Below are 17,567 nucleotides of genomic sequence, written 5' to 3'. Positions count from 1 at the left end.
TCAGCTCAGGTCATGATCTCAGGGTCTGGGATCGAGGCCCGCATCAGGCTCTCTGCTCAGTGGGGAGCCTGTTTCCCCCTCTCTCTCTGCCTGCCTCTCGGCCTACCTGTGACCTCTCTCTCTCTCAAATAAATAAATAAAATCTTAAAAAAAAAAAAAATGATCTTCAAATCCCCAGAGTCTAGAAGAATGCCAATTGAGAACTCTCTGCTTAGAAAATTTACCACGAGTGGCTCTGTAATAGGATATGAGGATGGTTATATATTAATCTAATTTTCTATCTTTATATCCACCAAATCTTCTAAGGAAAGAATAGACTAATTTTAAGAGAGGCATTAGCGGTCCATAGACATACTGGCTAGCATATTAGATTCTGTTAAAAAATCTGGAGTATTTCCTATTATGTAGGAGTGATTTATACCATGACGGTCTATTAAAAGAACAAGAATTTCCTGAAAATAAAACATTTTTGTGTAGTATCGTGAAGTAAGGTTATCCCAAGGAACAGTGTGAAGTACTTAACTTTGTCTTCAGAAATTCACCATTGCCCCAAGTTTAGAAAGCATGATGACTTACTTCTCCCCAGCTTCCGTAGTTCCACCGTGGACAAGGACCAGAGTCGCAGTGCCGGGTCTCTGGGGGCCTGGAAGCTGTATCACAGTAATGGGCACTCTGTCCATTTTCATCCTGACAGACCACAACCCGGTGCTGAAGACCTCCACCACAGCTGCTGGAGCACTGCCAAGGATAGAACACAGACTCTGGGTGCCGCGTCATGAAATTACATAGAGAAGAACATCAGGGTCTGGACTCAGATTCAAGCTCCCCCTTTTAACACTCCCCTCACTGGAATAATCTGAATTGAGAAGAATCTGCCCAAAACATTAGTGTATTAGAATTTGCTGATGAATGGTGGAATAGTAAAGTCTGCAAGGGCCAATGCAGCCCTGTCCTAAGGGTTAAGCAGAAAAGAATAAAAAAAAATGAAGTCTTAACTTTGATATTGTTTTTCTTTGTCTCAACTTTTATCTAAAGTAAGAGCTACACTTGTAACTTTTGTAGTTTCATGGTTTTACACCCACTTACTGCACTATTATAGTAATTTCTAGGTTTGTTTTTTAATAAACATTTGCAGTCTTAACCTCTTAAAAAATTCTTCTGTTTTGATTATAATGGGCTCTAACTTTGTTTTAAAGTGCATTCCTCTGTAATCATAATATCACATTAGTGTATACTTCAATAAGAACTCTGGGGACTTGTCATCTGCATCAAAAATCACTTAATCCTTTTAAGACTGAAACTATTGATCTTCAGATAAATTTAGCATTAAAAGTATTTGGTATCTGTTAAAAGGCTATAATCGAACAAAATCACAGAATTAATATAACTCAATAAAGACAACTTACTGATCCCCACGGTCCTGTTCTCCACTGGTTTCCTCTGATTGACGGATGGACCCCCTGATTTTGATGATCTTCTGGTTTGTGAGTCAATGGAAAATTTCTGCCTGGAAAATGACTCGGCTGCTCTGAGGAGCTTGGGAAGTGACTGTACATGGGTGGGCAGGCTGCCAGGTTACATTCTTGTTCTATCAAAGGGCGAACTGCTGGGTCACAGTAATTCTCATTAATTGGCTGATGGTAGCTGATGCATAAAACTTGTCGCGTTGTTTTCCCATGGCCACAGGAAGCTGAACACTGATCACAAATTTAGCCAACATTTATAATGTAATAAGTTACATTATGATACTAAATATCAATGACATTTCAACTTGTTCATTTTTTTTTTCTCATAAAAATACTTACAGGTGACCAATTCCCAGTTTGCCACTCCCCACAAGGGTTAAAACAAACAGATACTTCAGCAGGTCGGGGTAAATGGGCACAATGGGATTCGTCTGCTATTGCATCATAAGCATCGCGACAGCTTACGTAGCGCGCTTGGTTGCCTTGTCCACAAGACACAGAGCACTTAAAAAAAAAAAAAAAAAGTTTACCAAAGTCTTATATGGGACTTCTCTCTTCTAAAACATGAAGTCTCTTTAAAAATAAATAAATAAATAAATCCTATCGCTTGGTTTCACTTCTGAGTCAAATAAAGACAGAGCAACGAATGCCCCACTCAGTTCAGATCGTATATATGCCATGAGAATAAGATACTACTCAATTCATGGAGTACTAATTATTATTTGCTAAAAAGATTCAGGAAACACTTTGTGAGACAATCTTATTTTAAATAACTGTAAACATCTAATAGAGTCCCATAATTAAAATATTCAGAGAATATCTGAAGCTTACTAATATAGCTTCTATATAAGACAAAGCAAAGCATATACCCCAAATTAAAAGCTGATAAAAGCCCAACTTCACATCTACTCTGTATAACCACTTCTGATATAAATATTATTACCCGCATTTTGTAGATGAGAAAACAGACCTAGAAAACATCAATTTCTTGCCCAGAGACAAAAAGCTCTGGGTAAGTGCAGGATAGAGCAGCATTTAGCCATTAAATTACCTATTTCTAAACCTTATACCACTTCTCTGTTAAGCTACGTGGGAATGAATGCATAACATTAATTTGGCTAACCTGAAGCAATCATTTTGTTGATATGTAAAAACCTCCATAATACAAACACTGTAGTTTGTTGTTTTGTTTTTTTTTTTAAAGATTTTATTTATCTTTTTGGGGGCGAGAGGGCACTAGGGTGGGTATGGGCAGAGGGAGATGACGAGGGCCAAGCACACTCCCCATTGAGTTGGGAGCCTGATGCAGGGCTCAATCCCAGTACCCCTAGATCATGACCTGAGCTGAAGTCAGACACCTAACCAACTGAGCCACCCAGGCACCCCCAAACACTGTCCTTCTTTTTTTTCTTTTTAATTTTTTATTTTTTATAAACATATATTTTTATCCCCAGAGGTACAGGTCTGTAAATCGCCAGGTTTACACACTTCACAGCACTCACCAAAGCACATACCCTCCCCAATGTCCATAACCCCACCCCCTTTCTTCCAACCCCTCTCCCCTCAGCAACCCTGTTTGTTTTGTGAGATTAAGAGTCACTTATGGTTTGTCTCCCCCTCAATCCCATCTTCAAACACTGTACTTCTTAAAGGAATTCACTTACTGGGGTCCAGGAACCATGTCGCCACTGGGCAATCTTTCCTATGGGAACAGCTGGCAATGAGGTAGCCCCAATTTTAGGGATAACAGGGCAGGGTATGACCATACAGTCCTGTTCAAAAGAAAAATGCATCTCAAAACATCAATGAATTCATCACGCTGATTTATATTAAATTCTATACTTCATTTCTTCCACATGGCTAATTCAAGAAGAACTGCATAATTACAAATTAGTCAGGTAAGCATTTTAATTTTTCAGAAGTATAAGGTACTGTCAAGGGCTACAAATGGAGAGTACAGATCTGAATCCTAAGGTCTGGATCATTCTATCTGATGATTGAAAAGAAACAGTGCCATAGTCCTTCAAAAGTACCACTAAGCTGAAAAATCCTAGGGGTCCTCTAGAACACTACCCTCAGAAAGTTCATCACACCATAGTCACAACAGATACGATCCTTCTGCAGTGCAAAGAATGAAAACCACAAAGTTCAATGAGTGATTCAGTGGCAGGACTAAACAAATTAACAGAGCTGTGAAGCTGGCAACATTTTAAAAGAGGTAAATTCTCCAACATACACGTGCACAAACATGGAGAAATATGTATGAAATAAGTTCAATACACTGATCCTCCCGTAACAAATCTTTTTGTTCCTAATCTATCAGGAAAAGTCCCTTACCTGTCTGTCACTTGGGCGGCTGGCCCCACGGCACACTCTGTCGTCTAACACAGCACTGAGGAGCTCACTGACACATTTAACAGCACGCATCTGATACCCACGTCCACACGTGGCCGTGCACTGCAAGGGTATAGGCATGTATCGAACACCATTATCCAAAAATTGTATCAGCCTAATTTTCTAAATACAGTTAATATACTTTCAGACCTTTTTATTAGTTCTTTACATTGGATTCCATGCAAAATTAGCAAATGGAATCAATATACATTTGTTCCGATGTAGACAGATAATACCGAAGTTAAAATGGATAAGAGTTATCATAAATTTAAGAAGTTATGTAAAAATGTGACTTGAGTCTTCATATTTAGGGAGCTAACATCATTTAGAGGGACTAAATACTTTTCAAAATCTACCTGGTGTATGTAGGTCTTTAAACATGCTAAGTACGTTTCAAAGAGAGGAAGAAGGAAGAGCATAAAGTTAAATGGAAGATGGGACAAGGTTTCCCGTCCACAGCGGCAACATCCATGGGTTAACCTGCTGTCCGCCTTCCTCCAGCCTGATCACTGCTCATCCTACAAATTCCTAGCTGCCTGGTTGGTGAAACTTCTAAACAATGCCGACTCTACATGCAATAACGCTTATTTAGACAAAGACCATGAAAACATTTATAGCTTAAACGAAGCTGAAAAATAAATATGCAGCATTTTGGTTAACACGTGAGTTCAAAAGCAAAGTTGAACTATTTACCCCAGCAAAATTAGCTGCACTGGTAAAATTTCACAGATCAGAGTTTACATTTCCAGAACTCCCCCCACCCCCCCGCAAAAAACCAACCCAAATTTAGCTGGCTCCATTAAGAAAGCGAACACACTGCAATTCTGGTGCTACTCGATAGAGATGAATTAAATCAGGAAAACCATTCTCATATACTCACAGAACCCCACGGTCCTACTTGCCAGGAAGCACATGCATGAAGCTCACACGGTCTCAGAGACTCAGGTTTGGTACTGGGATTACAGAGACCATGACTCAAGTGGTCTTCGTTCAGCTGACACCACACTTGCCGCTGTTTTGTTCCTTTTCCACATGTAACAAGACACTGAAAGAACACAGCTGATCATTATTTTCAATCTTGGTCAATATTCAATCTTAGTCAATATAAATGCCTAAAAAAAGACACAGTAACCAAGTCACACATTAAAATGCCCATGAAATGGAAGACCATTCCTAACAGCATTTTCCCTTCAGTCCTTCAGAGATATTCACCAGGTAAAATCAGCCACCCCCAATTTGCTGCCCAAATCCCAGTGCAGCATCCATTTGTCCTAGAAACAAAGGTACAAAACTAACCTTAAGTATGTATCACAGGCTACTGTGGACACGGGGACTTTATGAAAATGGTTAGTGATTAACCACCAATCAATGTTATTGTTAGCCAGACAGCATAAACAATTGAAGAACAAACCATTAATTTGTTATTGCCTTGATAATACAGTTATTTTACAAAGCAAGAACAAATTCCTTTAGACTTCTTTAAAGTTTTAAGTTGCAAAGCTTTCCTATGAAACACTGTAATAGTTCTTAGCCTCATCTGTTCAATGTTACCTCACTCCACTCACTAGTAGCCCAACTGGGACAGGAAAATTCATTGCAATTCTCAGTTGTCACCCGTGGAAGCTCTTGGCATTCTCTGTTAGCAAGACGGTGGCCAAAGTTATTTATACAGTAAGATTCTCGAGACCGTTCCCCTCCTCCACAACTCCTGGAACACTGAAATGATGAAAACAAAAACCAGTGGTGACAAATGAAAAAAAAAAAAAAAAGATTTTAACAAGAATATACTTTAGAGTAACAATTATTTAACAAAAAGGGGGGGGCAACTTTTTTTTTAAGATTTTATTTATTTATTTGACAGACAGAGATTACAAGTAGGCAGAGAGGCAGTCAGAGAGAGGAGGAAGCAGGCTCCCTGCTTAGCAGAGAGCCCGATGTGGGGCTCAATCCCAGGACCCTGGGATCATGACCTGAGCCAAAGGCAGAGGCTTTAACCCACTGAGCCACCCAGGCACCGGCGGGGGAGGGGCAACTTTCCTTAAGCAATCAATACTGGTTATCTGTACCTGGGACCATTCTGAATAATGCCACCTTGTTAAGACACAGTCACCGTGGCAGGACTCTCGTGTGGCAGGTTTAAGTTGGTCACCACAATAGCGATCATCTACTGGAACAGTCTGTCCTTTATGAATGGAATACCGCATGCAGTGGACATCCAAGGACCTATAGCCTTGACCACAATGGGATGAACATTCACTTTTGCCAATGATGTGCCACCTAGAAAAAAAGATGTCATTACACTTAGGGATACCAACTCATGCGATTAAAAAAAAAAAAAAGGATTCAGAGAAATTCATACATATGATTCAATTTTGAAAATTCTGTTAGAATTCATTGACAAGCCACTTGAAAATACTTGATGTATCATCAGATAAAAAATTCTGACAGAAGCCCAAACTTTCATTTTTACAGATGAGAAAATGATGCCCAGAGCTGTGTGTCCACATGATATAAATGCTTGACTTCTGTTAGAAATCATTTTCCCCCCAAAATGAAATTCAACTTATTCTCCAAATATATAAAAATGGAGGTGGTCTGGTTTAAGCCAGAGATGGGAAGGCAGCACTGTACCTCACGACTTCACTCTGGCATCTGGTGGTGCTTTTGGAGGTATCCAAGGAACCCCAAGCTTTCCCAAAAGCCTTTAAAAACAACTGGTTTAGATCAAGATTACTTAAGTACTCAACAGCAGATTTAAAACTGGATATATCTGAATCACAATCAGGTAGTGTCTCTCTCTATACAACCACACTAAAGTATTTCATGATCAGGAAATATCTGGGAATCTGACTGTATCAATAAGACCAAGTTTTAAAAGTTGGCAAACTAGGTTTTTGTAAAGCATATCACTTGTAATCTATTTTTAGACATTTTTTCAGAGAAAACTTTTTTTTCTGCAAGTAAAAATCTGCTAGATTTAGCCAAATTATACCGATGTAGTGTAGCAATCTATCAGACAACACGAGTGCAACAGTTTAACAGAGCATAGAATTCAAAGTTTGTTTCAATTTCAATTCCCAACAGCATCTGGAGGATTTTACTGTGCTTCACTCCACAGCAATAAATGGATGTGACTTTTTCAAGCAGCTCTTTCACTATGCCTTCAAACAACAACATAAAAATATAAAAATGATCTTCCCTGCTGAATGAGAGGTTCTGGCCATCCCTGAATGTTAATGATCACTCGCTGGAGAGGGTTGTTCTTAGCTTTGCTTTATGACCAATTCCTGCCCCCCCCACACACAACCCACACCAAAAGACAGGAAATTTAAAAGTGATAGTTCCCTGCTCCAGAATCTAGGATGCTTCTTAATGTAATGGACAAAATATGGATAAGATTGAGAAACCAATTTACTAATTTGTTAATCCTCAAACTTCAAAAATTTATTGGTTTATAAGTTCAAGGGAATTACACAATTATTCTACAAAATTTACTGTTTCAGATCTTTAAACTATGGATTTTAAGATTAGAGTTTACCCGTATATTTTAGATTTGTTTCCATTTCTTACACAAAATTTTGAGGCCTATATACTGGTATTCATTAAATACTATAAAAAAATTTCAAGTCAGTTGCCAAGTTTCACAATAAATTAGTGAGCCTGAAATTTTATACTGGCAGGGACACAGGACAGACATTAATTACATGTCCAATCTGAGCAGGGATTGGACTAGATACTTTACATCTTATCTCACTTACTGATTTTTGACCTGGTTACATTATACTTACACTGGTTACATGATACATTTTTCTTTTACCTTAGTTCACAGTCTGTATTGCACTTTTCAGTCACAAACAATGGAAGTGGTAGGTGGTCACATCTTTGATCAGACACTACCATGTGATCACTCTTCCGAATGCAGGTAATTTTTCTTCTGTGAAGACCTTGGCCAAAGTCAAATGAAAAGGGAGACAAACCATAAGTGACTCTTAATCTTACAAAACAAACTGAGAGTTGCTGGGGGGAGGGGGGTTGGGAGAAGGGGGGGTGGGGTTATGGACATTGGGGAGGATATGTGCTTTGGTGAGTGCTGATTCACAGACCTGTACCTCTGGGGATAAAAATACATGTTTATAAAAAAAATAAAAAATTTAAAAAAAAAAAAAAGGAAGTTTCTTTAAGTAGATGTTCTAGAATTACTTAATTCTGCTAATAGCCTAAAGGATTCAGCTAAGAAAGTAAAAACATTCCAACACAGGATACAGGATACTACTAGCATATTCATTTAGTCAGGAATGACTGTCTGGAATAAGCAAGAGGCATCCTGAAAGACTGAGGAGTCTGCTTAGTAAAGAGACTTAGGGAGGGCAGGCCGGAGAGTGAATAGAAAGAAATTCACGAGAGCTACCTGGAGTCTTTAGTGGAGAACTGAGTGGTCAGGGTTGGCACTGATGCTGTGTAGTACATTATTAGTTCTTTGTTATTTGCTTCCCTTTTCCCCATAATAGGAGTGCCTCTCTCCACTTGCTACAATGTTACTATAACTTCCCCTGAAGGGAATATACTTCCCTGTTCTTTGACTTTGGGCTTATGCCAACCAACTGCAAAAGGGTGTGCCTCTTTCCGTATCTAAGCAGAAGCCCTAAAAGCCACTAAAAACTTCTGTACTCCTCACCTTCCCTTTCCCTCCTCTCTAAAACAGCCTTTCTCAGAAGAGGTTGATCTTTTAGCCTGGAATCATGAATGGAAAAGACCCAGAGTAAAAAGATAATTGGTGGTCAGGTTTGAGGGGGCAGGGCGGGGAAGGGATTTTTTAGAGCAGTGGAAGTATTCTGCATGATACTGTAATAGTAGATATGCACAATTACATATTTGTCAAAACCCACAGGATGTATAACACAAACGGTGAATCCTAAAGTAAACTATAGATTCTAGTTAATAATGCAACAAATGTAACAAATGTGCCTCACTCATTCAAGATGTTAAAAGGGAAACAGGAAGAGAGGGTGAAGGAGAGAATGTGTGAATTTTCTCTACCTTCTGCTCAGTTTTTCTATAAACCCCAAACTACTCTAAAAAATACTCTTATTTTTTTTTTTAAATGACATGGATGCAGATACCAAGCTGAGAACAGTCATAGCCAATTAGCAGCTAAAACGTAGTAGGACCAGGAAATAAACCTTTGTCTTTCAAAGCCATTGAGATTTCCTGGTTGGCTGTATGCAGCATAACCACAGGGAAAGTAAAATTAAGAAGTGATTATAATGGGCCAGAGCAGACAGAACTTTCCACTTTCTGCCATGAGGAGACAGGAGAAAAGTTTAAGCAGTCAGTGACATGATCAAGTTTCTGTTTCATCAAAGTTCAACTGTATACTTTCAGTTAGCTAAACATGAACGTGCGTGTTTACCTTTGCTCCTTCCTAAATATCATCTGAAAAAAACATAAGGGATTTTGAAAAGGAATAAACCTAAAAGAACAAAAAGAAAAAGGAAACGCAGTAGGCAAGAAAAGGAAATTCTGAATATGAAAAGTGGATGGAAATAACAGAGCCAAGGAAGCTGAAACATAAACCTGCGGAGGAAACAAGTGAATAATAAACCATTCATGCCAAAGAATGCAAGAAAATCCCAGGGTTGAAAACACCAGGTTCAATGAAGAGATGAATGTGTAAAAGTAGGCCTGAAAAAATGGATAATGGATTGAAAAGTATTTAAGAATAATTAGAATTTTACCTTTCTAGTGGAGAATAGCACTATCCAATAGAATGTGAGCCATGTACATAATTTCACATTTTCTAGTAGTCATGTTAATAAACATAAGTGAAGCATTTCATTTAATGTGTTTAACCTCAAGTATCATTTTAGCCTATCAATATAAAAATTGATATTTTTTTCATACCAAGTTCTCAAAATCCATTGTACATTTCACATTTATACTACATTTCAATGGGCTAGCTATATTTGCTAGCAGCTACCATATTGGGCAGCAAAGCTCTAGAGGAACTGAACTTGAAGGCACAGACACAGCTCAGGGAAGTTGGGGAAGCATGGTTCCAAAAATAGGAGAATTAAGAAAAATTCTCCATACTGAATGATGAGAACCAGGCCTACTGGACTCTTTCCATTTCCCTCTGGCTCCTGGTTTTTATGGTTTTCAAGTTTCCCTGATGACCATTAGAAGATGATTAGATTCCTCTCTTGAGAGGCTCTTTAGCCCCCAAAAGATCAACTGACAATGACCTGTGGGGCTTCTCCTCCAATGATACATGAAAGAGCTACTGAATGATCCAATTACTTTTTTTTTTAAAGATTTTATTTACTTATTTGACAGACAGAGATCACAAGTAGGCAGAGAGGCAGGCAGAGAGAGAAGAGGAAGCAGGCTCCCCACTGAGCAGAGAGCCCGATGTGGGGCTCGAACCCAGGACCCTGGGATCATGACCTGAGATGAAGGAAGAGGCTTTAACCCACTGAGCCACCCAGGCACCCCCAATTACTCTTTAATGGGGTCCTACATGACTTGTCTGACCAACACAGAACTTTCAATCAGCATTTTAGGCTTAAATATAAACAAACAGCCAAGGATCAGCGGACATTTCAGGAACTTCACTAACACAACACAAATCCAAAATAAAAACAAAACAGAACTAAAATGAAGCAGATTATATCAGAAGAAAATTTAAAGACTATGATTAATACTGTCATAGACACAGATATTACACATCTATGAAACAAAAGCAAGGTGCCAGGAGTAAAAATGTTAATGTGAAGTCAGAAATTAGCAAATAGTGATCAGTCCAGGAGGCTGAATATCTAAAACATACAAATTTCAGAAAGATGTAAGAGAAAGTTCAATGTGAGGAAATTACTAAAGAAATCATAGGTAAAATTTCTCAAGTCAAAGAATCTGTTTCCAAATGTGAATGGCATCCTAATGACCTAGGAAAATAGATATCCAATATCAAGGCAAATTGTCCTGAAATTGTCCTAGAATTAAAGACAGGAGCTACAAAACTTCCACAATGGATAGTGTCATGTGGAAACACAGGAAACCAGAAAACAAGACTTTCAACCCTCTAAAGCACAATTATCTTAGAATTTATTACAAACTACTGATCAAATGTGAGAATAGAATAATGCCATTTTCAGATACGATAGGTCTCAAAAAGACTACTTCTCTGGAATATCCTGAGGGATATATTCCACCAGTGGGGGAAATAAAAAGAGGAATTCAGGGAAATCCAACACAGAAGAGAATCCCCAGAACAATACTGAAGGGGAAGTTCAAGATGACAGTCATATACAAGAACTAAAAGCAACAAAACCAAACTAGAGCAAGAGAAAAGAGGGTCATATTAACAGTAGACTGATTAAAAAGTAAAGGAAAATTGAAACCAATAGATAATGCGCTTGAAAATACTATGATAAAATTTATAGCTCTCACAAAGTTGGGGAACTCATGGGGCACCTAGGTGGCTCAGTCTGTTAAGCATCTGCCTCCCTCCAGAGACACCATCCCAATGAAAACTTCTGTTGCCACGCAATCATTCTGAGCACCACTATCCCAACATCGCAGGACCAAGCCCATGTTGTTTTCTGAATGGGGCACCACAACTTCTTTGTGACCTTGGGGTCAGTTCGTTAGTCTGTCCCTCATATTCCCATCATGCATGGTCACTGCCTCTGGCTATCCACCTTATCTCAGCTCATTTCCATTCGGTCCTGAGCCCCCTCTCCTCTGGACCACTGCTCCCTTAATTCCCAAAACTTTTCTCCAGTCCCCCTGAGAACTACTTTCGATTGCACCAAACTTCTGTAGCTTCAGATTCAATCTCTCACAAACTGCTCCAACTTTTCTGTGGTTCTCTCTGTGCAGGCCTGGAGCATTGCACTTACTACCCTATACCAAGAAAATCTATTCCTGCTGGTTTTATCCAGTAGAACTTACAACCTGAATGCAAAATTGGTGTCTTAATTCAAAACAAAGTAGTCCCTCAAACTTACTGATCTGAAAAATCTTACACAATTAAATATCCATAATCACAGTTCTTCCAAAGACTCTGGTCTCTTCATTTTCTTTCTCTGCTGTAAATTTCCCTGCTTTTCCACTTGCCACTATGCTCCTTTCAATTATTCAGGCTGACAGGACAAATGTATTTTCTTCTGGTCACAGAAGGAAAATACAAGAATGAAAGGAGTCAGATACCCCAACACTGAAAGGAAGAGATATGTTACTGGAAAGGTGTATGGAAGGGAGTGGGTGAGAGAACACTTCACTGGGAAACAGTAGATCTTAGTACCCCCTCTTCTGTGGTCTCAGTTACCTGCATCAGTCAAGGTCCAGAAAATGATCCACTCCCTAATGTACCATCTGAAGGTCAATAGAGCCTACAGCCTATCTCCGTCACAAAGCCTACTGAATTCACCACACTTCATCTCACCCTGTGGGCATCTTATCAGCTCACATCCTCACTCGAACGGTGAGGACAGGACAACAAACTGAGAGAGACCACACTCACAGACCTTTTATTAAGTACAGGTGACCCTTCAACAACATGGGTATGAACTGTGCAGGTCCACTCACACATGGTTTTCTGATAAATAAACTACAGTACCATAGATGTATTCTGTCTTCTGATTTAGGTATTTTTGTCCTTGAGCTTGCTATATTGTAAAACTACAGCACTGAATACATATAATGTAGAAAATATGTATTAACTGCCTATTATTGGTAAGGCTTCTAGTGAACAGTAGGCTATTAGTAGTTCAGTTCTTGGGGAATTTAAAGTTTATGCAATTTTTAAAAAAAGGTTTATTTATTTATTTGAGTGAGTGAGCGAGTGAGAGTGCATGAGCAGGGGGAGGTGCCGAGAAAGATTGAGAGGGAGAGAGAAACAGACTCCCCACTGAGCAGGGAGCCTGATACGGGGCTCCAACCCGGAACTCCGGGATCATGACCTGAGCCAAACACAGACACTTAACTGACTGAGCAACTCAGGCATTCCCATATGTGAAATTAATTTTAACTGCATGGGTGGGGGGTTGGTACTCCTAACTCCTATATTGTTCAAGAATCAGCTGTATATGGTTATAATTGTTTGATTTTATTATCAGTTATTGTTAATCTCTTCCTGTGCCTAATTTATAATCATAATACACATGTATAGGAAAAAACACAGTACATATGAGCTTCAAAAGCATCCACAGCTTCAGACAACTACTGGGGGTCTTGGAATGTATCCCCTGCCAATAAGCCAGGGGATGGGGTGTACAGATTATAAGTAAGAGAAACTTCTTCCAACTGCAAGAAAGAATGAGGAAAAAAAAAAAAAAAGCAGTAACTGAGAATGCTGGAAAGGGGAGAGAATAATGAGATTGTTAAGTATCAGAAACAATGAAAGGGGGGAAACATAGAAGAAAAGGGTAGGAAATATTTTTATGTTGGTGTGGTGATGTGTGTGTGTGTGTGTGTGTGTGTAGACAGTTGGGGGACTCCACAGGCAGATACCCCCAAAAGTACTCCAAGTTATACCAGCACCCACACACAACATCAGTCTCTCTTACTTAATACCAGTGTACCTTGACACATCTTGGTACAATCTTGCCATGGACCATATGCATCCCATGTGAATAGGTCGCTCTTCTCCTCCACAGGGATACTGAAGGAATATCGCACATCAGGATTGTATAAATTACCCACACATAAAACCTCAACAGAAATACACAGGAGCATACAATTAATTCATAGAAAAGTATTCTTGAAAGACATCATTTTTATGATTAACAAATGCAAAGCCCTGAACCATCAGTTTACGAATAGGCTTAAAAGTAGGTCTTATTAATGACTCCTGAGAATTTACCTGCAAAACAACTTCTTCTTCCAGCCGATCAGTACTATTAATTCTTTCAACTGAGCTGTTTGAACCACTGTATTCAAAAATAGCTCCTTGTATGTGGATTTCTTTTTTTGACATACTTACAACAAAATTTCCATTCAAAAGAAAATTCCCTTGAGTATCAGATAATGCTGTAAAAGAACAGTACTCGTGAAATAATACAATAGTACAATCAATAATACGAAAAGTACTTTAACTTTTAAAATGCAAATCTTTTCTGAAATTAAAGTAAATGTAAATTATTTTTGAGGAAATAAATTGTATTTTACTATAATGTGTGATCTAATCCATATGAAGGGAAACTACAGCATGTCACCTAAAGATACTAAATTTACCCTATACTTTTCTGAGAATGTCATCTTTCAAGAGGCCTGCAGCTTCAGGAGAAACAGATAGGAAGAGAAAAAACATAAGTCACAGACCCAGAAGACATATCAGCTAAAGCAGTCCTGGTCATCGATGGTGAGGAAATGAATACCAGCCCGACGGCTGCAATATTCCAATATTCTCTTGGAAAAAATATACAAAGCTATGAAATTCTAGGGGTGAATATTCTAAGGAGCCATGCTATGACCATTCTATTCTTTCATATAAATGTCTGGATCTTTTTCATGGAGAGACACTCTGTCATTATTGACACACCCTGAATGACTGCTTTCCAGAATTTCCCAGACAGAAGGAAAGGTTTGTAAAGCATTCTTTTCATATTTGGGCCTAAGTGAAGTTCTTTAAGGCTAAAAGCTAATTTCTGAAAATAAACATAATGAAGCCTATACCTTAGAAGTCTATTATTAATTTTAGATAAAAAGAAAAGAATTTTATTCTAAATATGCATGCAACTTTAACTGAACATAACCTTTGGTTATTTAAAACACTCTTATGGGGAAAAACCAAATTTTCAGAATTTTGTTTAGTATTTTTAAAAGAAGATCCAGCATATAACTCAAGAGGAAACATGTACAGGAAGTCAGAGGACTTAAGCTCAGTATGAACTGAACTGCATGTTTGTTCAAGGGGCTCTTCTTGCCTTCTAAGAATTTACATCAACCACAGACCTCCATGAAATTGCACGAATCACATGTTGGTCGTTTACTAGAAATGTTTACCAAGGTAATTGTCATCTTCTGGTTTTCCAGAATAGCTGTGCTGAAGAATATCAATGTTTGTTGCTCCTGGGGGAATCTTGACAACAACATTATAACCTGCAATATAATTTTATACACGTTAACTTTCATAAGCTGATGGCCCAGAGGCTGTTTTGGCTGAATGACTAAAAACACTGAATAGCACAGACTTAATTTCATTTTATCTTTGAAAAATGATAGTGTTCACTCTTTTTGCATCTATGCATTACACTATTACTAAGGATTGAAGGAAAAATAGTTGTCTTAAAATACACAGTTTGGGGGCACCTGGGTGGCTCAGCGGGTTAAAGCCTCTGCCTTCGGCTCAGGTCATGATCCCAGGGTCCTGGGATTGAGCCCCTGCATTGAACTCTATGCTTGTCTGGAGCCTGCTTCCCCCTCTCTCTATGCCTGCCTCTCTGCCTACTTGTGATCTCTTTCTGTCAAATAAATAAAAACTGAAATCTTAAAAAAAAAAAAAGAAATACACAGTTTGGGATCCTTAAGGTACAACCATTTTTTCTTCTAAAATTCTAGACTAGAATTGAGACAGAGTGAATATTATAGTTCCCAAGATATTTAGAACACATTCATTTTTTAAATTTTACACTAATACTTTTAGATTGTATACTTCCCACTGCAGGAAAAAAGAGAGGATTTCAAATATTATTCACCAATCCTGAAGATATCAAAATAGTTGCTCATTGTTCCATGTTTACACAGAGAGTCAGTGAACAGCAAAATAATGAAAGTAACATTTTTTTAAGCTTTTAGCTTCCAGGGAAAGCAGAATTCCTATAGCTATCCCAAAATTTTACATGATTTTCAAAAGTCTACTAACAAATTGTCATGAGAAAAGTTAAGCATTTATGGGAAGGAAATGAAAACAATATTTCTATTTTATGAGACCAAATTCAACAACACTGGCGGTGCTCAGAAGATGAGGAAATACTTCATATTAAAAAAAAAAAAAAAGAATGTTTTCCCTATACTACACTCATTACATAGTTTTCCAAATACTCTGATTTTTCAAGTCCACAATTTTGGTCTAGTGAGTATTCTAAGTTCCCTTTCCTTATTAGTTTTTCCCTCTATTTAATACATGAGTAAAAGGCGTTGCATGGGTTTTTCTTGTACACTAACTTTGATAAATATGGAATGAAATTAAAAGGAAGTTCTAAAAAAGATCAAATTTGTAGCTTTGATGTGAGGTTACCTTGTATGTTTTTAGAGTGCTTTATATCCATTTAAGGCATCAACATTTTGAATATAAAGTGATACATGGTCTTCTGATTCTGACTACACTATATGCACATTGGTTTTAAGTCATCAGTCTACAAGAATTTTATGATTTTTTTCACAATAAAATATTCCTACTATGTCCTATTTATGTCATCTCAGTTAAGGTTTTTGAAGAAAGCAATTCCTAGACCTTACAAATGTGAAAGACAAAGGCTACCACCAGGGGGCAGAAATGTGACAAATGCTACAAACAAATGAGTTCAGTATCTTTTTCCATTTGCAAACTGATTATTAATTCCTAATACAATTTTGGCAAGGTTATATATTTGATCCTAATTTGGCACATGTGGCTTCAAATAGAAAAAAATGTTTTTCAGTGACTAGAGCCCAAACTTTGATACATATGCCACTGGTTTTAACAAGGTATCAAATGTGTGTGGCTCTCATGAACTAATGAATCCTAACTATAAAAATCATGTCATGGCTAGCAACTAAGATTCTTAAGCATCACCAGAGTATAGATGTACTATACTTTTGATACAGATTAATATATAAATTCTGTGTTTGAAATTATACTGCTTTAATTGAAGCAATTCACACTAACTTAACTCTGTTCAAACTAAAAAATCTATTTTTCATTTTGCAAGAAAGCTTCTAAAGGGCTACATTTGTTACCATACAAAGCATAAGGTTTCCTAGAAAAGTCTCAGAAAACATCCACTATATTCTCATAAAATTTTTAAAGAAAAATGAAATCATGGCCAAATAGAAGTTATAAATATAATCCAGATACTTCCTGAAAAACCAAACACAATAATCCCAAATCAACACTTGAATTAATGGTTTCTTCACCTTTAATCAACACTTGAATTAATGGTTTCTTCACCTTTAATCATGTTTAATATATCAATAAGAAACCCAGCAGATAAGATAGCTTATAGAAAAAAGTGGTTTAGGGACGCCTGGGTGGCTCAGCTGGTTAAGCGGCTGCCTTCGGCTCAGGTCATGATCCCAGCGTCCTGGGATCGAGTCCCGCATCAGGCTCCTTGCTCGGCGGGGAGCCTGCTTCTCCCTCTGCCTCTGCCTACCACTCTGTCTGCTTGTGCTCACTCTCGCTCCTCTCTCTCTCTCTGACAAATAAATAAATAAATAAAATCTTAAAAAAAAGAAAGAAAGAAAGAAAGAAAGAAAAATGTGGTTTAAGTGATGAAAAGTAATTGAAAGCAAGTTTCCTGAAAAAATTATGAGTATTACATTTCAGGTTACAGGAACATCAATAAAGACACTATTAATTGGGGGGCTATTCAAACATCATTATTAAATAGCACTGGATTTACTCTAATAAACGCACCTACTGTATTTTCAAGAATCAGATTGGCCTTGAGCAGATGAACTCATTAATTCAAGGATACATCTTGTATAATCTTTTTATATTTAGGAATA

The 17,567-nt window shown here is 37.9% G+C and overlaps 1 protein-coding gene across 1 annotated transcript in view; it reads right to left on the bottom strand.

Moving 5' to 3' along the window:
• The window catches only part of ADAMTS20 (ADAM metallopeptidase with thrombospondin type 1 motif 20), a 192,812-nt gene that overhangs the window by 84,159 nt on the left and 91,086 nt on the right, over nucleotides 1-17,567 (bottom strand). Inside the window, exons 16-27 of the mRNA XM_059185607.1 lie at nucleotides 14,865-14,960; nucleotides 13,723-13,889; nucleotides 13,442-13,571; nucleotides 7,678-7,804; nucleotides 5,927-6,137; nucleotides 5,412-5,576; nucleotides 4,741-4,905; nucleotides 3,804-3,923; nucleotides 3,131-3,238; nucleotides 1,806-1,970; nucleotides 1,407-1,697; nucleotides 577-738 (exon numbers count right to left, since the gene is read on the bottom strand). Of these exons, the coding sequence (XP_059041590.1) occupies nucleotides 577-738; nucleotides 1,407-1,697; nucleotides 1,806-1,970; nucleotides 3,131-3,238; nucleotides 3,804-3,923; nucleotides 4,741-4,905; nucleotides 5,412-5,576; nucleotides 5,927-6,137; nucleotides 7,678-7,804; nucleotides 13,442-13,571; nucleotides 13,723-13,889; nucleotides 14,865-14,960 (1,907 nt within the window). The remainder of the gene's footprint in view (nucleotides 1-576; nucleotides 739-1,406; nucleotides 1,698-1,805; nucleotides 1,971-3,130; nucleotides 3,239-3,803; nucleotides 3,924-4,740; nucleotides 4,906-5,411; nucleotides 5,577-5,926; nucleotides 6,138-7,677; nucleotides 7,805-13,441; nucleotides 13,572-13,722; nucleotides 13,890-14,864; nucleotides 14,961-17,567) is intronic.

This window comes from Mustela lutreola, chromosome 8 (genome assembly GCF_030435805.1).
Source record: "Mustela lutreola isolate mMusLut2 chromosome 8, mMusLut2.pri, whole genome shotgun sequence".
Taxonomy (NCBI): Eukaryota; Metazoa; Chordata; class Mammalia; order Carnivora; family Mustelidae; genus Mustela; species Mustela lutreola.
Note: the sequence above shows the minus strand (reverse complement) of the source record. Positions and strands in the feature narration are given on the sequence as shown.